The 18,909-nt window shown below is 33.7% G+C and overlaps 1 protein-coding gene across 2 annotated transcripts in view; it reads right to left on the bottom strand.

The window, feature by feature from the left end:
* Positions 1 to 18,909, bottom strand: part of LOC106101715 (E3 ubiquitin-protein ligase ZNRF2) — a 59,343-nt gene that overhangs the window by 21,897 nt on the left and 18,537 nt on the right. The window contains exon 1 of one of the 2 annotated variants that reach the window (XM_013281032.1): positions 16,756 to 16,992. The exons of the other annotated variant lie outside the window; for it this stretch is intronic. Within the exon in view, the coding sequence (XP_013136486.1) occupies positions 16,756 to 16,822 (67 nt within the window). The 5' untranslated portion in view covers positions 16,823 to 16,992. Of the gene's footprint in view, positions 1 to 16,755; positions 16,993 to 18,909 lie in introns of those variants that run through there. 2 annotated transcript variants of the gene reach the window in all.

Genomic DNA, 18,909 nt, shown 5'->3' with positions numbered 1-18,909 from the left:
TGTATTTACGTTGCTGATAACGAAAATCGTGTTTATTTTTTTTTGTCTGTTTGTCTGTCCGAAAGCCACGTTTGTTCCGGGTAATTTCCGAAACGGCTGGGTCGATTTCAACCGGACATTCTCTGAAAGGTAGCTGACGGGCATATTATAGGCTACTTTATCATTATTATACGTGGACAAAGTCGCGGGCAACAGCTAGTACATAATCAACTATTCAAATATTAAATATAAGAAGTAAAATACAAAACGAGTTATGCAAAACTTGACAGTTGCTATAATTCAATCTATTTTATTATATTCACACAATCTTCAACATTCAAGCCTAATAATCTTAAAATTAAAACTTTGGATTAAACATTAATGTAAATAATTTTAAGATGGATTTTAATCAACATTAATATATTCTGATGGGAATAAAACTGGTGTAAATAAAAGATTCGTGGGCATAATCAGCATTTCATTAATAAAGTAAAATATAAAAATAACTAGTTGTTGCCCGCGACTCCGTCCACGTGTAAAAAAAACAAAAGCGAGTAGCCTATGTTCTTCCAGGCTATCCTCTACATCTGTACCAAATTTCACCGAAATCCGTTCAGTCGTTTAGGCTACAAATTCTAACGAACATCTATCCATCCATCCATCTAAACTTTCACATTTATAATATTAGTTAGATTAAATATTTGTTGATAAAATTTACTGCTATACATTTTTCATGTTAAAATTCCTGACGTGTTGATGGTGTAAGGCATTTCACAAAACTTACTGATTGTACTGAGAATATAAAAACTAATATCTACTCCACAGTTCTGCATGTTCCTACTCGCGCAGTAAAAGACTTTGCCGGCACCATCTCATTATTTTCGAAAGACAAGTCTCTGAGCGCGTTGCCACCGCAGTATAGATACACACTAAGGGCTGCTTTTATTCTCATCTTGCTAGAATTTCCTCTTTGAACGTTTCAATTACATTGTCATTAATTAACACCAGTAAGGAGTATGATAAATGCTTTCAAGTTTTCACTTTTGTTATTGCTTTATTGGAGATTTACAGAAACAAAAAGTCATATCTGCAAATACCTTTTGCTCTTAGTTATAATTACATTTAAAAAAAAAACTCATTTATACATCAAAGCTAAAGTTAAAAGCAATTACAGCGTATTCCTACCGTGTTGTACACACACCTCCCTACTGCGGCAGTTGCACAAACAGCGCCGTCAATCACATTAAGCGAACGCCCGCACGCCTGCACTCGCACAATTAATTAGCACAACAGGGATGCTGTTCACACACGCTTTGATACTGTTTTAAAAGAGTAATCAATACTGCATTAACGAGGGAGATACAAATAGCTCAGTTTATGAATGTGACTAAAATATAATTAAGATCGAGTGATAGTTACCTCTTATCGAAAAAACAATTCCAGTTAAATAATTCTCTAGTAAGAATTTAACAGCTTATAATAAAGAGTGTAGCAGTTTAGACAATAAAGATGGCAAGGCACCAAAGAATTGTGTGTGATGGCGATTTTATTGAGGGCAGCGTCGGCGGCAGCGGCTGGGCGGCTGGGCGGCCCTGACCCGCGCAATGTAACACTATTGTACGACACACAATGGCCGCTTAGAAAATAAACAGCCGTTTAAATACCGTTGTAATTAAACCAACTATATTTCTATACTATATCAAAAACTTATTAGCCAGGGGTTGTGTGGCTAGTTCTGAGAAACAATTTACACTTATTTCTCACGATGCAAAAATACCAATAATTTAATTTGTAAAAATCACAGTTTATTGCTATCTTTATCTAACATTATTTATCCGCGAAAACAAATTTCTTGTCCACAATATACATATAAGCAAATAAACATAGCGGTGTTCTGTAATTTATTAGGAATATTTTAGATTATCTGATAGCATTAATATTTACAACTGCTAAATAAAAGGAAATGTGTAGCAAAACTATTTAATAAAATGTGCATATTTTTAGAAAGTTCCGGGATACTAATCAATAACTCTAAATAATCTATCTTAAGCCTTTAAAAATATCTTTTTTCGTTAAAAAACATATGTTTTACCTATCGGAATATGTTGTGAGTATCGTATTCTAGTTCATATAATTTAACTGCTTATAATCTCGGGCAAATTAGTTATTTATACAAGAACTTGTCATCCGAGCGCTAATACCGGAAAACATATTTTAGCAAAATATACATTGATATGATAAATAAACTTGATATATTTTTATTTGTTATTTATTTAGACGATATCATTTCATAACAAAACGATAAATTTAAATCCCCATTCGCACGGCCGCTATTTCAACGCGCGTTACAAAAGCGTTCTAATAGAACTATTGCATTCCTATGCAATATAATATGGCAGCACTATTAAAACGCGTTACTTTTTATCGCGATGTATTTTGAATCCTGGATGAACGTAAGAAGAGTTACTTTAAAGTGTTAGTAAAAGCGAGAGCGTTAAAAACACGCCAACGTCAGGCGTTAAAAAACAGAAATTAATAAAATATGAGGGCAATGATAAAAATCAACAACGTGATAATAAATTTAGAACCAAATTGCACAAACAATTTACTTAATTCACTGCGACGTAATTTTCATTGAAGTGCAATAAAAAGATAAGACTGTATCAAATAAGGCGAATTTTTTATGAGGTCATATTGAAAAGATTTTTAGCATTCTTGATGCTTTACTCAATAAACAGATAATAAAAATTATCAGTCTTAAAACTAGCTTTAATTAATTTATATTTGAGTCACAGAAATCTACCCGGATGTCAAGTGAATTAAATTGAATATTGCGAGTAGTTAAATTATTAATTCATACTTTACACACATAGAATAAGAATTAAAAACGGTGTCTAGGTTTCTTGACCATCCCGTTTTTCGAAATGAAAATTATTTTCAGTATTTCAATTAGTTTATTATTAAACCAGGGCAATAAATACATTTTTATGAATCTGTGACAAAAAACATAAATAAATGGTGAATAAATAATCATTTTATATGCATTATGTATTAGAAAAATTATAGTGAAGGCAAAAAATAGTCCTATAACCATGATAATTGTTGGACATTTTACTACGTATATTTAAATAGCGACGGATAAAATACAAAAGCTTATCAAACTGTGGGTTTTAATATTTTTTGTACAAAATATTTTAAAGTATATGAGAACGTTGAATCACTCTACATCGATCGTAAAAACTGTCGAAAAATGGATCCAAACAAAATGGAATTGCATTTATCTCTTCTAATTATGGTAATGAGGTCGATGAGAGTTTGTATTCTATTTATATTTAAATTTTCAAAGTAGTCGATAAATTGCAAGTTTATTCGCGATGACTAAGACTCGGTTATTGACCTCTAGGACGAGTCCGGGCACAAAGAAACCATTCTGCTTAGCCTTCAAAGTCGAATATAGTAAATAAATTAAATAAGAAGAAGAATGTTTATTAATAAATTAATGAAACGAGAAGAGGAAATTGTTTGAGTAAACATTGTTGTTAAGTCGAGAAGATAAATTTTGAAGGAAGTAAAAAAAAACGTCTGTAGCGAAAACAGCAGCGCTACAAGGCTATAGTATTTTTAGCTGCGAAGTAAGTCGCACGACCACATCTCGAAGTTTCCAAACAATATATTTTCACGACCTGACTCAACACATAGAAAACTGACGAAGTAATATTGTAAAGAAAATGACCTAACAATACAAAGGCACACGCATTAGTAACCGGCAAATTTAATTTAATTAGTAATAAGATAAGCATAAACCCACATAAACACCTCGAATTTAAACAGTTAATACTATTTCAGTTAATCATAAGTGTATGGGATTTCCAGAACGGCAGTGTGAACTTGCCCTAAATGACAAAAACAGTAGATTTAATTGTCATTATACCTTTATAAAGAAAAATATAAAAACCGGTTTACTCAGTGATACCTGCATATTTAGAATGGTCCAAAATCTAGTTTTCATTTTATTTATTTTTGTGACATTGCCACCTTTTCCACAACAGTCGAAAACATTAATCAAAGTTCAGATTATTATCAAGAAGTTTTAAACACTGATTGGCGATAAACAAGGGGAATTACCTTGTCATAATCAGCTGATTAAAAACCAACTGCCATGATGAATACTAATCAGTAAGGCATGCCGTACACTATTTAGACACCGTATTGTATTGCGTGTGGTTTCCATAGACAGCTGTTTAAATGTCCGCCAAGGCATACTTACACTGTAGGCATGGTCTTATAACAGCATTTGTATCACTTGATACATACCTGGAAAAAGACAAAAAATATTACATTAATGTTGCTTTCTAGTAGAAAAACTACGAACAAAAATTATAAACTAGGCAGTAATTCCTGTACGGAAATTACCCAATAATCACGTAGATATATAGACTGACATAGACAATGAGTGTATATAGCTAAATTTGACTAAATTAATTTCATTTTACCACAAATAATATAATCAAACATTACCAATTACAGTAAGCGTATAAAATATGCAGACATTGTTAAACTCGGAAGTCGACGTTCTTGAATAAGTTAACATATGTTTGAATACTCAACGTTTGTTGAATGCTGACATTACTACAATAACAGTCGCAGGTCAAATTTGCATGAAGGAAACAATCAATTCAATAGCAATTTCAATTGTATTCAGGACAATAAGTACATAGTATCATTTATAAAGGTTGAGCTGACACCCAAATTAAAAAACAAATCACCTAAAATATTTGTCATTAAAACGGTCGCAAAAGTGTATATTGTTTTACAGCATCGATCGAATTTTAATTTCAAAAGCCTTGTGTGCAGCTCAGGATAAATTGTAAGGAAAAAAATGGGAACTATTTTCAAAGTGGGACACGAGTTCATCAGCATTTGAATAATAATCAGTCTGTGGATTGTTACATAAAAGTAGATAAGATACAGGGATTTAGGTAATCTATTACTGACCTAGAATGTTTTTACCTCAAGTATCGTGGTGAAGGTGGAACATTCGACCGATATCATATCAAAATGAATTTTATTAGAGACTTTGTCACAGTTAATCAAAAAAGATATATTATTTTCTTATAGGGAATGGAAATATACATTATTAGGTACAGAAGACATACTTGAAGTGGAAGTAATTCCGCGTTTCGTCTCATTCGTATGCCGTAGGTCCAAGTTTAGATAAGACCCATTTTTCTTCCTACCCTTTTCTTATAACGAAAGGATGGGAAGGGGAAACGCATTTGACGGTGGAGTAGACTCCTAGAATTAGGATATATCCTATTTGAGTCATTCTCTCCTAGGAAGATTAAAGAGAGGCAACGCATTAACAACTTTTAAGTCACCTTATGATATAAAAAATCCTTGTTTATGAGAGAATCCACATGATTCATTATTCTAAGAAAATCCGATAAGACAGGTGACGTTATGGTGAGATTTGATGATTAACTACTTATTCATTTAATACTTTGTGTAGATGAGAAATTGAATCATCAAAATGTACATACAAGTAAACCTATTGCACAATATGATCTCTTCAAATTACTGTAATTTTCAAGTCTTATATCAACAAGTCACAATTTTCAATTTAAATACGTCTTGCTGGAGATGATACCAAAAACACATAATAATATTATCTTTGTTACTTTAAAAGTATCTTATTTTATTATTGAACAAATGCAACGTTTGGTATAACTACGGATCGTAAACACATAATGTTTCGAAGAGACATTTACTGTTTGGTTAAATTGTGCGTTATATTTTGTGCCATTTAAAACAAGTTTAATTTTGGGATATGGGCCCTTAGTGCCGCCCACATTACTAACGAGGGCTCGAACCTCCGGGCTGAGGGCGGTGAGGGTTCCACTGTCGATCGATGATACGATTTATTTTTAATATTTCATACGTGCGCGCTACTTGTACCTATGTCTGCCTATCGTAAGCCATATCTAAATAATTTCACAGTAAAAGATTGTGAAGGACTAACAAAGGACATCGATGTAGATTTTAATTAATACTAATAGTAAGTCATTGTCGAAAGAAAACGTGACATTCAACAATGAATACCGCGAGGGCTAAAAGTGTGTGCTTGCATTAAATGCACTTATGTTGACCGTGAAAGTCCCAATGCTGTTGCTTTCGAAAATTCTTCTATGTTCAAAGGAATTTATACTGCGATGTTTTAAAAACATTACATAGCTTAATTATGCAAAAACACTTCACCTTAAGGTTACAAAAATATTTACATATTTTAATTGAAATTCAATGTACTTTCGAAATCCTTTGTAATATACTGGAACATTAAAATGACATGTAGCAGTTAATAATTGAAACAATTTGGGTCCTTTGCCACGCCAAGTTAATCTTTTTGGCAAATGTCGAATTGGCTAAGTATTCAGGGTCAATGTTTGAGCGCCAAGAACTTGAGACAAAACGCTCACGACTAGGTTTTGTGGCGTCAACTACAATATACATTTTGCAATTGTTCTACAAAATTGGTAAGATCGATATTCCATCTTGATATATGTATATTGACTAGACATTGATAATACTGTTTACAGAGTCAAGTGTACAGCTACAGTGTGTACGACAGTGTAGACGATGGCAGCCGGACTGCAAATTCATTTTTTTGTTTCTTCTTAAAATTACAATTACATACTAATAGTACTAACAAATCAGGTGTTTAAGCTATACGAGTCAGCTGCCGGCGCACGTTAAATATACTTCAAGCAGAAAGAGATTCAAAACAACAGATGTACTTGTCTATGGAGATTTATTTTCCACAGTGCGGCGTGTTCGCTAATGAAACAGCGGTAATATACCGAACTACGAACACCTGTGACGTTACTCAAACGTAAACATAATTATCACGAATACTTCGATTAGTAATAATTAGAAGAATTTTACAAACAAATCGAAATTATTGTTCCTACATTTTATTAATTTACTTTCACTTTCCTTAAATATTATTTAAACATTCAAAATCCTTCGTATTTCCCTGACACAGTTTTAGTTGATGACATTAAAACCCTTACCCAAATAAGAACGTTTTAATGCGTCGTGTGATAAAATAATATATGGAGACCTCTGTTATTAAAGTCAAGGTATTGTCAAGGAGGCTGCGACACGCGACTGTCCTGTCGTTCTGTGAGAAGGAAACTTAGACCTTAGTAAGCTTTAATTATTTACTGTGAGAACAAACGACTGAGAAGACAACATTTTATAAAATAGCTGTTTGCGACTTCGACGTTATTTTACTCACAGATAACATAGCTTTTTAAATCTTTCCTCTTTATAATATTAGTAGAGATATATAAAGAGAATGTTTGTTATCGTTTTAAAATTAGACTTAAGAATGGTAATTGCATTATACCAAGCAACTACAGATATGTAAGTCAATGTTATTTAGTATTTTTAAATTCTAGTTACCATGGTAACAGATAATTATTTAAATAAATATAAATTCAGGCTAATGAACTCGTATTAAAATTGTTTTTCAGACGTTATCGTTACTAACCTACTTGTAGGGAAAGCATTGGTAAGAGACGAACATGATAAGTAAATATAAAATAATTGAATAAATAATATAATTAAGAAAGCGGGAAGTCCAGATATAAAGCGATAAGAGATAACCCAAATTACATACTGATAACACTCGGATCTCACACTGCAAAGATATTACTATCTTTCTGTGCGCTAAATCAAGTCATTAAGCGATAAATTGTCCAATATTAATTAAATAATCTGTTATGTTTTTAACATTAACAAGTAATTTACAATTACAAGCAAATATAACTTTTAAGAGATTACTTAATTACTGGTGCAAAGAAAAACAATTATAAAAAGCACTACACATTTAACCACTGTGAGTGTGGCGGGTCGCCATGGCAACAGACTTACTCCTACCAAACAACCAGTTTATTATGATTGATCAAAATATCTCAAACATGAAGGGGTCATGATGAACACAATGTCAGGTAAGGTCGCACGTCTAGACGCACCCCTCCCCCCTCTAAATCTGCTCCCCCGCATGCGATACAAATTTAGACAAGCTCTCGATTGAATTATAGATATTATATACAAACTCATTGTATTGAAAAGAAACCTTATTTAGATTTAATTTGATTTTAAGCTCTCTTGTACATTAAAACAATACAATGTGAGATTCACAATATTTTATTTAACTGACAATCTTTCTCCAGTACATTTTAAGTTATGTTATTTTTCACTGCATAGTTCCTAGCTAGCAGCGGAGGCGGCTAAGGTCCACTTCTGGTCCACATCGTCTTATCATACTAATATAATAAAAGGTGAGAAAAAACGTTTGCGTCCTTTGGGAAGTGTACAACGCAAATGACGCAAGTGGTTCGAAAATGTGACTCATATTAAACGGATACTTATATTTAGACCGTACACATCTAGCGGGGGCTTGTTAACGAAAACGATACATACTAGTACATAATCATGACAAATCTTCAGGTGACCGGAGAATTCAAAAACTGTATGCGTACTGATAAAGATTTCATTTGTTTAATTTTTAGTAGCACGTTTTTAAAGCTTAGGTAACTAAAATTTAATACGTCAATCAAAAGTCAATGTAAATAACTAAGGTCTACCTTTGAAGTTCAATGAACCTTTGGCATTTAAATTTGGCAAAAAACAAATGCAAATCTATTGCAAAGATCGCATTTTACATTCAGCCGTCGTGTCAATAACAAAACGTATAAAAAAACGTTCAAATATTAAAGTCTTCCGCGTCCTCAGCGGAATACTAAAGTAACGTAGATGTACATTTATCGAACAACATTTAAATTTGCTCTGTTCACAAGGTTACAGACAACTTCTGCTGATATGAAGACGACGCTATTCTTTATTGTTACCGCAAATACATATCAAGCAAGATGCAAATACGAAAAACATTTAATTAGCAATATAATGCTTTAGCAGTCACATATAAGTTTATCTCAAAAAGGGATCCAAAATGAAAATAATCCTGTATCCTTAATATTTCTTGATAAATAATACCAATTCGTTAATATCGTTGACAAAGTAACATAACTCAAGGTCTACCAGTGGAATTTAGCTTATATAAATAAAAAAAATCTAGTTTGATTGCATTTATGAAATTATTACAACGCGAGTCGATACTCCAGTTTATATTTCAGACTAAAGTCTACAATAAATTGAATGAATTGAATCATACAGTGTATAGATACAACAATTGAATAATTGACACTATTTTTTTTTTAAGTTTTTTAAGCTAGCGTTTGACCACGATCCCACCGACTGAGAGTGAAGATTTAGTCGAAAGATGGTAAGCGCTACCCTAATAAATACGCATTCACTCTTTTCTTGAAGGCAATAAAACCACATGATTCAATTAAACAACAACTTTAGAGACACGATTAATTTCAATACTTATTGTCACGTTTCCTACTATTGATTGATAATAAGTTTTTGTGAGGTGAAGTAAATCAAGGTCAGGTTAGCGGCCTTTGTGTACTAGGATCGCATTAATCAGTCGCGAGTTGCGAGGTAGTCGGACAAAGGTGTCTACAGGAGCTATAAGCTATTGTGTTTACTTCATTTGTCGGCCGGCGCCAGTGCGCACCGGTCGTGTTTAGCGGCTTATTGGATAATGCCTTCTCGCAACATGGCTGATTCCACTGAGATCAATTACATACAATGTTTTAACATTTTAAACTGGATAAACTTTAATTTGTCTTTATCATTGGGTAATTTTGTCTTTAAAATTGGTAAATGAACGTAAACGAATGAAACAGTCTATTGTTATAATCAACAAGTACCTTGTGCAAATATTTATAATATCAGAGGCCTTGACAGACAACAGCAGACAAGTGGTGAGTAAAGTATTTGCGACTGAGTGCAACACATCGCAATTCAAGTGTCTGCTGCACAAATCAAAATCGTTGATAACAGGGAACAAAGAAGCCGCGTCATCGTGCTACGCATTGAGTTATGTTTCTTCACAAACAAACACAAGAAGAAATTAAAAAAGTTATCAATTCGTCAGTTTCTACTATAGTGACAAGGTCGCTTAGGGATGAACCAGAAAGTGGAAAGTCCTTCCACGATGACCGAAGACTAAATACCGCTTGCTGTGGGAAAGCATTGGGAAAGGTCATGTTCAGTAGAGGTGTATCACCTGATGATGATGATGATGATGATATGATTAGACATACTTTCAAATCATTTCTTTTCGGGTATATTCGTTCCCGTTGAAATTATGAATACGAGGATTGTGTCAGCACTTCAGGCACTATCTAGCCACAAGTACACAGTATAAATAGATTTATTATCTCTTATCTACCAGGGCTCTTAACATTATCGACTTTGTAAACGAAAAAAACAATAAATTAATATATTACGTCATTTTATACTCCGATATCACGAGATAACCGTACAATGAAAAATGAGAATTCACATTTGTAATGTATGTATTGAAACCTTATAAAACACAAAACAAGGTGTGCAATCACATCTGTCTTAAACGTATTTATCAACCTTGTTCAATAGGCAATGTGAATAATTAAAATGTATATCTTCACATTACTGGCGTCACATATCATGTTGCGTAAACGCACGGGAATGTCATTACAACGTATAAGAAACTGATGGTATATTAAAAAGAACAAAGAGCTTGAAAGCATTGCAATATCAATACAGATAGGCGCAACAAGCTGCGTACGGCACTGACTCATCGTCTGTTATCACTTCATATAACATATTGAATAAAACTGTACATGAATATTCCTATTTAATAATGTTTAGTTCCCATTCACACTACAGTAAGTTACACAAAATCTGAAAACGCCAACATCAAGTTTGCTCACAAAACGAACGGAATAACGGAAGATAAATTACACTCTGCTTAATGCAGAGCGATGCAGGCGGGATGACCTTACTGAGCCAAAAGCTACGCTAAGTAAAAGACATTACTTGCAGTATAGTGTAGGATGTATAGTAATGCTTGTGTAATAAATACTGAGTTAACTAAGAGCGCAATAAATAGCTAGCGCAGTGTTTAGTGAGCGCATCGTACGTTACGTTAGCGTCTCCTAGTGAAACGGAGCTGCGACTCAACGCCACTCTTCGTTCAGACCACGTTAATTCGAATTTATATCTAAACGCTTTATATGTAAAATATAATTTTATAATAGCATTTTTAAACAGTGCTCAAATATTATGCTAGTAATATATAAATGAAATATGTTTGAGTAGTTGGCATTATATTGCGAAAGCAGGCAGGGCGGAAGGGGGGCGCAAGAGTGATAACTTTGCAGTGCATTGCCGTGGAAATAGGTCACAGAAATACTGTTTAAATTGTCAGTTTTATACATTTTCAGGAGATATTTAAACGTTAGATTTCGTTACTAGAGATTATTCTAATACTAACTTTAACCCGGGAATTAAATCGCGCGAAATTAAAAAAAAAACTCAGTAGCCTTTGTGCCATTTTAGTTTTTCTTAATATAAACTTAGTCCGTAGAAACAATTTTTTCCTCTACTATTTTACATTGCAAAAATATTGAAATACTAAAAACGGATATTGGGTGTCAATGAAGATTTTACCCAAACTGGCTTCATAACCAACTTGCATATTGATTTGTGTCGTAACAATTAATTAATATAGACAAAAATATAGATTAGATAAAAAAAACAGTTGTGTATTAATGCTATATTTATTATATTATTTTAAATAATGAATTATTACAATCTAATGAAACATTTAAATAAGCAATTCATTTTATAATTCGAATTCTATTATAATAAGTATTCTAAAACGAGATCTGATATTTAGAGCCTTGTGGTCTTTGATAAAAATAATTCAACGGTCTATATTTATAAATGACTTATAAATAGTGTATAATAATAGTTATTATTAATCCTTTATGGTAAAGATGTTCACCTTTAGTATAAGTGTAGGAAGGAGGTGTAGACGCAAGCCCATCTCAGGGAGACTTATCTTATAAAGTTGAACCATTGTTTTAGAAGATATTTTAACTATACCAAATATAATATAACTGAAGGAAAATAGATTGCATTATCATACTAATCATATTAATAATTTAAATGAGAAAATTTAGATGGGTGGATGTTTGTTAGAGTTTGTAGCATAAACTGCTGAACGGATCTCAATCAAATTTGGCACAAATGCAGAGGATAGTCTGGAAGAACACATGGGCTACTTGGTTTTGTTTTTTTTTAATACCGAGCGGACGGAGTCGCGGTCGAAAGCGAGTTATTGATAAATGTTGAGTAACGAACATAATTAACAAGTTTACGTACTCATATTTTATTTAATACTATTACATGAAATACTAACAATATCTAATGTAGAAAAATACGTAATATCGAAAACGATTGTTTTAGCCATTCGATCAACATTATACAGGAAGTGATTCTAACAAATTAATAAAAAATAGATTACCTAATGCAATGCAAATAAAAAATATGCACATATAATATTAATAAATAACAGATTAGTTAATGAGGAAATGCAAGTTAAGGACAATTTTACATATTATATGTATGTGAATATGGTATTTTAAAAATTTATTCTTTGATCGATTCTTGTTCAAGGTTTCGTCTTCATACCAATTGGAATCACAACAGAAATATTAACAAAACATTATTTTCAAACAACAATAGGTAACAAAATCATCATAATAGTCATTACATCTTATGTATGAAGTCTAACAAATGTACTAACGTAGAAATTATAACGTTTTCTGACTACTAGTGATAGATACGTATCGTTTTTAAATGAAAATATCCAAAGTCAAGACGTTATTGTTACTGCTGTATACATCACATTTAAAAACGTTTTTGTACGTTTACACTTTATTGAAATCAACAATTTGATGTTATTTTTCAGTAAAAGGAACTGGTCATTCGATAATAAACAAATGATATTCAGTCGAACTGTATTCACGTTGTAAGGAAAGTTATTTATAAATAACCGGACTGACTAATTAGTCTGTGAAGCTGGACGTATAAGGAAAGCAGGCCCGGTCAGGGCGCGGCGATGGGGACCGGTTGACGCGCGAGCCGGCAGAGCTGGCAAAAACCTAATACTTTGGGCAAGTTATAATAAACGTAGAATCTACAACTAACTAAATTTATCTACGAATAAACACTATAGTATAGAATAATGCTATACTTATGAAGGTTCTTTAAAGAGCTACAGATCTAGGCATAACATTTTCAAGGCAATTATATTTTTTTTATACAAGATTTATTATCTCGAGTGGCTACATGCAACTTGCATTTCAAGTGGCCGGAGACACATTCAAAACCGGTTAAAACAATACGCTGGAGAAGTATTAAATTAACTTTAAATTTACTCTTTTTCGTTTTGTTCTCGATAAACATGCTTATAAAATTACGATATTTTTCCATTTAAAATAGAGTATACCTAAGTTGCGAGAACTCCACACAGTCTGTCAAACCTATTCCTGTATTATGTTGAGCAAGAGATTAACAAGTTTTATGTGTTTTTATTAAGTTATTGCCTTTTGACATTTTAGGATCACATTTGACATTTATGTATGTTGTCATGCAATATCATATAAAGAATATCAAAATACATCTAAATAAAACATACATATATCAATAAAAAAAAATTTTGCATATTTTAACAATGATAAATATTCAGTTTCTTATTATGGATTAATACGTAATTTTTGTTTCATGATTTCAACCGTCCACAATAACATTATTTATAATTCACAACAAAATAAAGTTTTGTTAAAAGAAACAAAATTGATCCATTAATCTGGAGACAAATGGTAAATGTTTTTTAATTTAACAACTGCTTTATTTTAACCTTGATATTGTGCAAAACGATTCTATGAGACAATGGAAATTTACATTTAATTCTATGTTAGACGTGAAAAGATTCAATAGAACCTAATCGAAGTGGTTACAAGATGTACCAAATCGTAATATCAATAAGTGCAAAAAGGTTTTTGTGTGCAGAATGCTAAAGGCTAATTAGAATGGTAATAAATACATCAGGAAGCTGTCGGTGGCAGTAACCGACAGCATCGGGCGTCTCGCAAGCCGGGCTCGAGTGGGCGAGAGAAACATGCCCAAGGCAAACCGCACCCCGCCGACACCGAAGCTGCACCCCACATCCTACATGTTTTATTATACAGATAGCCACTAGGTTATCACGTAGAGTCTAAATTCTATAATTCCACGAAATATGAACTGAACTAGCTGGAAAAGATACAAAATAATTAGACAATTGGATCACCACACTTGAGTAAGTTCTGATTAAGACAAAAAGTATGCCATCGTTCAGAAATACGACTACCACCTTGATATCACATCTTCTGGAACATAGTAGATACGCGTATCATAGAAAGAAAACAAAAACAACGTATTTGTCGAGACATATCAATCAATCGGCTTATCAACTACAATCACAACCTACGACACGTTGGGTTCAATGTGAAAGGATACAAAAAACCAAACAAGCAAATATAACCCAATCTGAACGTTTAGCCAACACTCTTTATCGTATTTGCGATATCGAAGCTTGGAGAAAACAAACAACTTTGTTCTAAAGTCATAATTTATTTTTAGAAAACAAAACAATAACTGCGTATAATTTTCCCGGCAAGTACACACTGTTGATAATACTATATCATCGTACTGTCGTCGATAATCGTCAATAATTCAATATTCTTGGTGAGCTCTAGCTACGCGTATTCAAGGACTAAAATGTCCAACGACATCATTTAAAATCATAACATGACTGACGGACAATTTATTTTGTTTAAAAACATCACCCTGTTCATTATATTATCAAAGAGTTTTCAATTGTATTGTGAATCATGATTTGTACAATGACAACTAGTTTTCTCTGCAACCGAATCAAATTTTTAAATTGAATAATTAGATTTTATCGTAATAAGATAAAGCTTATCTAACTTCAGTACCTTTCATGAAACGAAACGCAATCGTTACCTTGGACTTATTCTGCAGCAATTCTTCATTTGAAATTTAGATACTGTTTATCCCTAACGAGACAAAGCATGATATTCGAAACCATTCACATCTTGTATGTAAAAATTAATAAATCATGTCCAATTGCCTTACAAAGTTCACTCACGATGTGTTTGTCGTAACCCGCCATATTGCTTTCTAAGGACAGCACATTATCTGTAGAAAGTTCCACTGTAGTCGATTACCTAATGAGTACGGTCTCAGCTCGCGGCTCAATTGCGTCGCAACACGCCGACTGTTATTGTAACATTGTTATCAATATTACAATGTTTATGTATATTCACGATGATAAACATATAGAAATTAATGCCTAAAGTCATTTAAGATAGCCTATAAACGGTTAGCCTTTTACAATAGAAGATACACTGAATAACAAAAGAAAAGAAATGTAAGTGGTTTTACCCTACTTTGGCTGCAAAACAATGTATGTAAAGTAAACAATAATTATAAAATGTATAATGAACTTAACCTATTACCGATTTAAATATAAAGTAGATGAATACATAAAGAGACGACTTGACTCAAAGCATTTCTTTCTTTTACTTTCAACATATCGTATCACAAACAAAAGGCAATAACAAAGTTAGAAGGTGAGTCGCAGCTCGCACGTGCCGGCTCTGTGCGACAGCCGACATCTACAAACATATCCCACTTCGTGCAGTGCATCTTAAACACCTTACAACTCCGACTAACTTTCATATTCTCCCGCATCGCCATGATTGTGGAAAATGAAATATAAATTTTGATCAAGACCTGCAAGGTATAAACATCGTAAGTTCCTAGTGTTCAAGCCGGAATAGGTACCAGAATTATTATCTGCTCCGTAATTAAAAATAAAAGAAATGTAACAAAGGGCAGAAAGTGCATAGCAACATGCAGTGCGCAGGAGCGGTAAGTCGTCACTTTTTGCTTGCAACCAGTAACCAGTACCGAGTTACGGGCGAGTGCGTGCGCCGGCGCAGAGCCGTAGCCGGTCTGTTTGTTTTTGCACGGCTACGTCATTATTTGCTCACTTCATAACAAACGATATCTCCGAATTATCCTTCTCGTCTCACTAGAAGCTTCTAGTGATAAATACAATTCAATTTTGATAACAAATTGAATTGTTTTAATAATTTATTTATAGCAATATAAGAAAATAGACTATTCCTTTAATTCTATGCATTCCTGGATCAATTCCATATGAACATACTTATTGCAAAAGTAGAAATTTCTCTTCGATTTTTTCTTTTGCATCATTGTTTTGCTTGCTGGAATCATAACTTCAGATATTTTTGGATATCGCATGAACAATCCGATAGTTAAAGCGGGCCATGAATACTCTCGAAATTGATAACGTAGGCGGACAAACTCATTGGCAAATTGACAAGTGATTGCAGGTGAGCTGTCAAATTGCTTTGCGTGCAATTGACTGCAACATCTTAAAACATTAAGAAGGAGTAGCAGCCCTAGGATTTGTTACATCATGAAATCTGATCTACAAATTAAGGGACTTGGCGGTGAACAAAATAAAAGCCAGTCGAGACAAGGTTGCAATCACAGTACGTGCGAGGTACCCTGTCCACAACAATTTTGGAAGCTAATTGTCGTTGCAAACTGCCATTTTATACTTTAACGGAAAGTACAGAAGATGAAGCATTTAAACGGTTAGATCATCATAGTGCAGCGCATAATAGTACAGTAAAGTTCCAGCAGCAGTTCACTTACCGATCTCTTTCCTTGTGTAATGCCTTTCGTCGTTGTGCGAGTTGGAGATGCCGAACGCTTGCCCCATCTCGTATGCACTGTTTTATGTCCACTTAGAAAAAAAACTATAAACAAAGCAGAATCAGCTGATCACACACACAGCCTACCGATTGGAAAACTGTACGCATGCGCGGGTAACATATCACTTATAGACGTGCACGCCCCTCGGCGCCTCGAGCGGTACTGAACGGCGGCGCGGCGCGGCCGGAGCAGATCGAGCCGGGTAGAAGACCGGTGACCGGTGACCGATAAGGGCGCGACTTGACCTATATAACACGGTTTCGGTTCCTCGGTGTTTACATTGTCACTTCGACTCGCGTCAGATGATAACCCGCACGATGACAATGTGTCTAATCAGTCCGCTGACTTGTCGTACATCTTGACAGATAAGATAATCGCACGGTGCAGTACGTGTCACAGTGGCGACTGCAAGCGCACACAAAGAAAGTCACGTCAGCCGTGTCGCAACCGTGCAGTAGACAGACAGATTGTTATACTCAAATAATGCGAATTTTATATCGAATTAAACGAATAACTGAATTCCTATACAAATATCCTTGCAGACAAATTATGTATCAGTACAACAAAGGCTACCTGCAATTTATATTAATTTTATTCATGATTAATAAAGGTTACATAGTGATATTATGTTTTGGGTTACTTGTGTAAAGCTTTTTCCTTTAGATGTATTTCTTATTTACATAAATATCTTTCAAAGCATGTCGTTATATTAGCTATTACTTACGCTTAGCGAACTAAGTTAACAACAATCTCCGTCAGGGTAATTGAAACAAGTTCAAAGCAAAACCACTTAAACGCGACCAAAAATAACTCCGCCTTTAACTCAAAAGGAAATCTTCATAATTTAATTAGGAATTATCCTTGGAATTCGAGATACGAAGCATTTCGCGAAATATTTCCTGATGGAGAGTCTGCAAACATTTGTTTAAGATAAATTCAGCTTCATCAAATTTCTCATTGAAGTTTATTTAGTCTGAAAACAGAACTCTTTGTATTTGTAAATTCCATTTACATTGTTTTCAAAAGATTAAATTAATAGGAATACATTTTGTATATAAATAGCACATACATGGTGTACTTTACTCCACGCCGTTGCCCCAAGGGCAATGACATTTTGTACAACCTCGCTATTTCGGAAATTAAGGACAATGCTAATCATCTTGGATTTCAAAACGTAAAAGCGAAATCTCATTACTGAATCACGTGGAACAAAACTGTAAAATCGTCAGTTCGTAAATCCGTAAAATATTGCCAGCAATTTGGGTCAGCTGTACGTACGTCAATTATTCACTGTATTCATTTACATTTGTCATTTCATTTCGTGTGAGTTCCATTGAATATTGACAATTACTCGGCGCGGAAACCGCAAGCGCTCGGAGCGCTCGGAGCGCTCGGGGAGCGAGTGAACCCTTTTTAGTACACAGTCCAGTACAAACGCGACGGTGTCATTGACATAAGCTATTTCAAGAAACATACAATTTCTCCAGTCATCGACACTATAATCACAATTCATAAAATGAAACAAGAAGAAACATGTCTCATACAAAATTTATATACCTTGTCCATGACAGTTTTCAGTTCCACAAGGTTCATTTCACAATGACAAGTGTTGCTTTGATAGTGATACACAGCACAAGTCTTAAGAAGTTTAAAGACAATAATATTCACAAGTTTTGTTAAACTTCGAAAAAAATCCAAGCGCCTAACCAAATGTAATAGCACTAGTTGTAGCCAATATTTGCTAATTTTAATGCAGGCGAAATTTAATTTAAAGACCACAAGTTAAAAATAACTCGAAAGAACTATCACAAGGAATTGTTCAAATGTTGAATGAAGTGAATGAAATAACCGTCTTTGGTTTATTGTGTCGATAACTGTACACAATTTCACAATGAACATTGAATGAATGAACAAAACATGTTCATTTACATTACATCAAATTATTGGCATTAATAACAAAAAAAAATCAGAAAAGCAAGTAAAAACTATTGTCTAGTTCGTTGTGGAGGAACGATATTGAATTATACAAGTGGATGGGATAGCTGGTTGCTAAAGCAATGGCTGGGGAGCCGGCACTCGGGACGAGCTGGGGGA

The sequence above is a fragment of the Papilio polytes genome, unplaced genomic scaffold (genome assembly GCF_000836215.1).
Source record: "Papilio polytes unplaced genomic scaffold, Ppol_1.0 DF823958.1, whole genome shotgun sequence".
Taxonomy (NCBI): Eukaryota; Metazoa; Arthropoda; class Insecta; order Lepidoptera; family Papilionidae; genus Papilio; species Papilio polytes.
This window is presented reverse-complemented; position numbering and strand designations above follow the sequence as displayed.